General features: G+C 41.1%; 1 protein-coding gene across 1 annotated transcript; it reads right to left on the bottom strand.

The window, feature by feature from the left end:
- Positions 1-1,087: 1,087 nt before the first annotated feature.
- Positions 1,088-3,305, bottom strand: LOC121860253 (neurogenic differentiation factor 6-B-like). The gene has a single exon (XM_042357337.1). It carries the CDS (start codon positions 2,969-2,971, stop codon positions 2,315-2,317), a length of 657 nt encoding a protein of 218 aa, XP_042213271.1. The 5' UTR covers positions 2,972-3,305; the 3' UTR covers positions 1,088-2,314.
- Between the last annotated feature and the right edge of the window lie 312 nt (positions 3,306-3,617).

The following is a 3,617-nucleotide window of genomic DNA, read 5'->3' on the forward strand; positions in this document are numbered from 1 at the left end:
TTCCCCCAGAGAGCATTATGTTCCCCAGAGAGCATTATGTTCCCAGAGAGCATTATTTACATTAATTAGTTATGATGGTCCGAATTGAAGCCTTTTCCACCATGAAATCCTTGTTAGTCTCTTCTTGTACTGAGGGGTAACGCTGGAGTATCTGTACAGTATACCCCACCACCGCTGATGTGTGAGTGTTGTGGCAGTACATACACACACATACACCTCATACAGTACATACACACACACATACACACACACATCACATACAGTACATACACAAACACACATATATAAACATGGATATAAAACAAAAGAAAATCAGAGAGGATACACACTTCATATAATATACCGTACCAGAAATCATCCGGAATAAAACACACTAAAATATTCCATATCTGTGGTGATAACTGTCATCATGAGAAGTACAGTACTCCCAGGAGATGTGAACCATGATAGTACTCCATAACGAGGAGGTTTATATGCACGTAAACAATACCATGTGGTGTGTTGTAGGGAATATTACGTCTTATAATACACCGATACGTTTTGCGACAGTCAAGATGTTTTTGTATTATAACTTAACTTCAGGTAAATTAAGTAAGTTAGGGTCGTGTACTACGTTAGATTAGAAAGAGGGTTAGCAGGTTAATGGTAATGCTGTAAATATGTAATGTGTATCAAATTTATGTATACTTGATCCTTCGTATGTACACACACACACACACACACACACACACACACACACACACACACACACACACACACACACTTAGATGAAGGATCAGACTCATAGTTTACGTCATGAAGTTTTCTTAATGGTGTCGACTGTGGGAGTGTGGAGCTGCAGGTAAGACCGGGGTGACCACACACTGCTGGCCCCAGACACAGGCTCCACCTTCATGCACCTTTATTATCTTCTACAGTATATGAAAGTCTTATAATGTGAACTATCAGTCATTGTTTTTTATTAAATATTCTTTCTTTTCGCCATTATTTTTTAATATTTTGCTAAACGTGTAAACATATAGTGACAGGTATGAGGGTATGTGAATTAAACTCCAAGAAGTCTTCTATATATTTATTCTAGAAAGAAATATATATATAATAAAACAGATTTTTTGTAGACATTAGAGTTCCAATTGCCAAAATTTAGACTTAACAATGTTAATTACTGACTTAATAAATAAATAACAATAAATAACAGTAAAATAACTTATCACAGAACGTCCATGTGTGTTCATAAAGATATTCCGTTTCCTTGGCGCACCTTGAGAGTGTTTGTAGCCTCTGTGTTAAGTCAATTAATTAATATGTTTTAGACACGATCAGTGTCCTTAATGATGAATACATTAAAAACTGTTCAGGTCAGGTGCAGCAGGGAACTTAAATATCCTTTACGATACACGAGTATATTTGGTATCCAGAAAATGCTAGACAATGAATAGCTTTGACAAGAGAGCAGAACCTAAAGCTGCTATTATCAACTTAGAGCCTCACGATTTGACCATGTGTCTGTCATCTCTCTGGGAAGTGGCTGAGATTTAATACTAATACTTCATTAAATAGTTTGGTGTCCGTCTTGAGTGTCACCCCTTCCCCTCACCACACTCTACACCTGAGGCTGTTAGTGGTATCTGCTGGGGATGTCGATTAAATACCGTGACCCAACTTGAGGGGCCCCCCCAGGTGCTGCTGTTTAGTGCTTCAGCTGCCAGGATTATTATGCAACGTTCACATAGTCATAGTTTCCTCAACAGACAATTTTTAGAAAATTAAGCGGAAAGTTTGAGGGACTTTGTTAGTTTAGAATAATTAGAGAGACACTTTTTACCCTCATGTATTGTCTCTTTCTTAACACCAACTGATTTTTTTTTACAAATACATTTTTTTAACAATTAAATTGATCTTTGTTATTAGTGTTAAGAATTAGAGATATGTCTAAAATTTGATGAGTTCTTTTGTCTTATTTTTATATACGAATGTTTATCACTTTAGTCATGTCTGTTGAACGAGACTTTTTCTTAGCAAAATTTTCATGAAAAAAAAAATTAAAGCTCTGAATGTACTAGGTATTTGAATGTAAGATGAGTAACAATTCTTCTTGGAATAATTCTCTCTACTTTTCGACAACAATCCCTTCACTGGATAAAGACAAACTAAGTAGAATTAACCTGGCACAGATCAGTGATTAAAGACAATGTTTTAATTAATATGTTTATGTACACACTTCTTAAATATATAATGTCAAAGATTATTTTTCTATGTTAACAAGTAAAAAATACACGTATTGATAATCCCCATTGCACTCGTGGCAGGATCCTCATACTGAAGCCCCAGACGACTTGAGCAGCTCCTGTAGGGCGGCGATGTATGTCTGTGCCATCTGCAGCGTCTCAAACTTGGATAATTTCCTGTCGCTGCCCAGACACGGAATTACTTCACGGAGACGGTCAAAGGCGTCATTTAGGCCGTGCATCCTACGGCGCTCTCGGGCGTTAGCGGCCACTCTCCGCGTTTTGACGACTTCCTTGCCTGGCGGCCGGTGTCGTCTCCGTCGCTGTGGGCGCACGTAGGTTCTGTGGGGAGGTACTTTCTCCCTCTCAGGCATTGTGTGGTGGGAGGTGTCTTGAAGGAGGTTCAGACTGAAATCTTTAGGAGGGAGAGAATTTGGAACCTTACCAATTGTTGCATTGAAATTACAACTTTGATTATACTGAGGCGGAAACACTGCTGCGTCAGGAAAGGCTGTCCCGCCTCCCCCTCCGCCATGGTAACTCGGGTACTGCCCCACATCGTAGACACAAGGGGAGTCCAGCAGGGTCAGTTCATACCCCTCACCGTTGGCAGGAGCTGTGGCGCCCCCGTTGTTGATGACTCCTTGCCTGGCGCCAGAGATGACTTCCCCGTACTCCGTCTTAGTTCCTCGATAGGCCACGTTTGGGTAGCCCGCCTCTTCCAGATAGAAGTAGTCCTCCATGGCAGGTCGTCAGGGATCATATCATTACGAGGCCACAGTAGATAACACCGCCGGGCGCCACCTCCACTCCCCCACTACGGTAAACATTGGGAAGCCTCAGGGAGCCAACTTCCTCTCCAGTCCTGCCACGGATACACTGTTGGGCCCATTCCCTCTCTTATAACACACTGAACTTGTTCAAAGTTTTTCTCTCTTCCTTTAAAGGTATTTAGATATGTGTCTATAGTTCCATTTTTATATCTTGGGTGTTTTAAGAGGCATGGCGACTTTCGATTTCACCAGAGATGGTTCTGTAGTTCCGTGGCGGCACACCGCGCGATTGGCGACGGACTTGTGAGTCGACTGCTCCTCGCTCTCGCGCCAACATTTCACAAGCCATCGACAAGTTTCAGAGTTCTTGGTATACTACACTGAAGCTTGTTTTTCACCGTATACTGTACGTGTCGATCTTGTGATTTTAACATCAAATTCGATTCACACTTGAATAAATACATTTGGAGACATATAACTAACTTGCCGATGGCTAATTTTGATAGAATATAAATTATTTAATTTAGCAATGAACAGAGCACGCGAGGCGCATGCGCAGAGTCAAGCTGTACCATATGGCTGCGTCACGTGACCAACTGGAGCCAATCAGCGTCGC

This window comes from Homarus americanus, unplaced genomic scaffold (assembly GCF_018991925.1).
Source record: "Homarus americanus isolate GMGI-L3 unplaced genomic scaffold, GMGI_Hamer_2.0 scaffold21914, whole genome shotgun sequence".
In the NCBI taxonomy this organism is placed as follows: Eukaryota; Metazoa; Arthropoda; class Malacostraca; order Decapoda; family Nephropidae; genus Homarus; species Homarus americanus.

What these genes read in the sequence shown, in the direction of transcription:
- LOC121860253 (XM_042357337.1), bottom strand. Translation starts at nt 2,971, where the DNA reads ATGGAGGACTACTTCTATCTGGAAGAGGCGGGCTACCCAAACGTGGCC.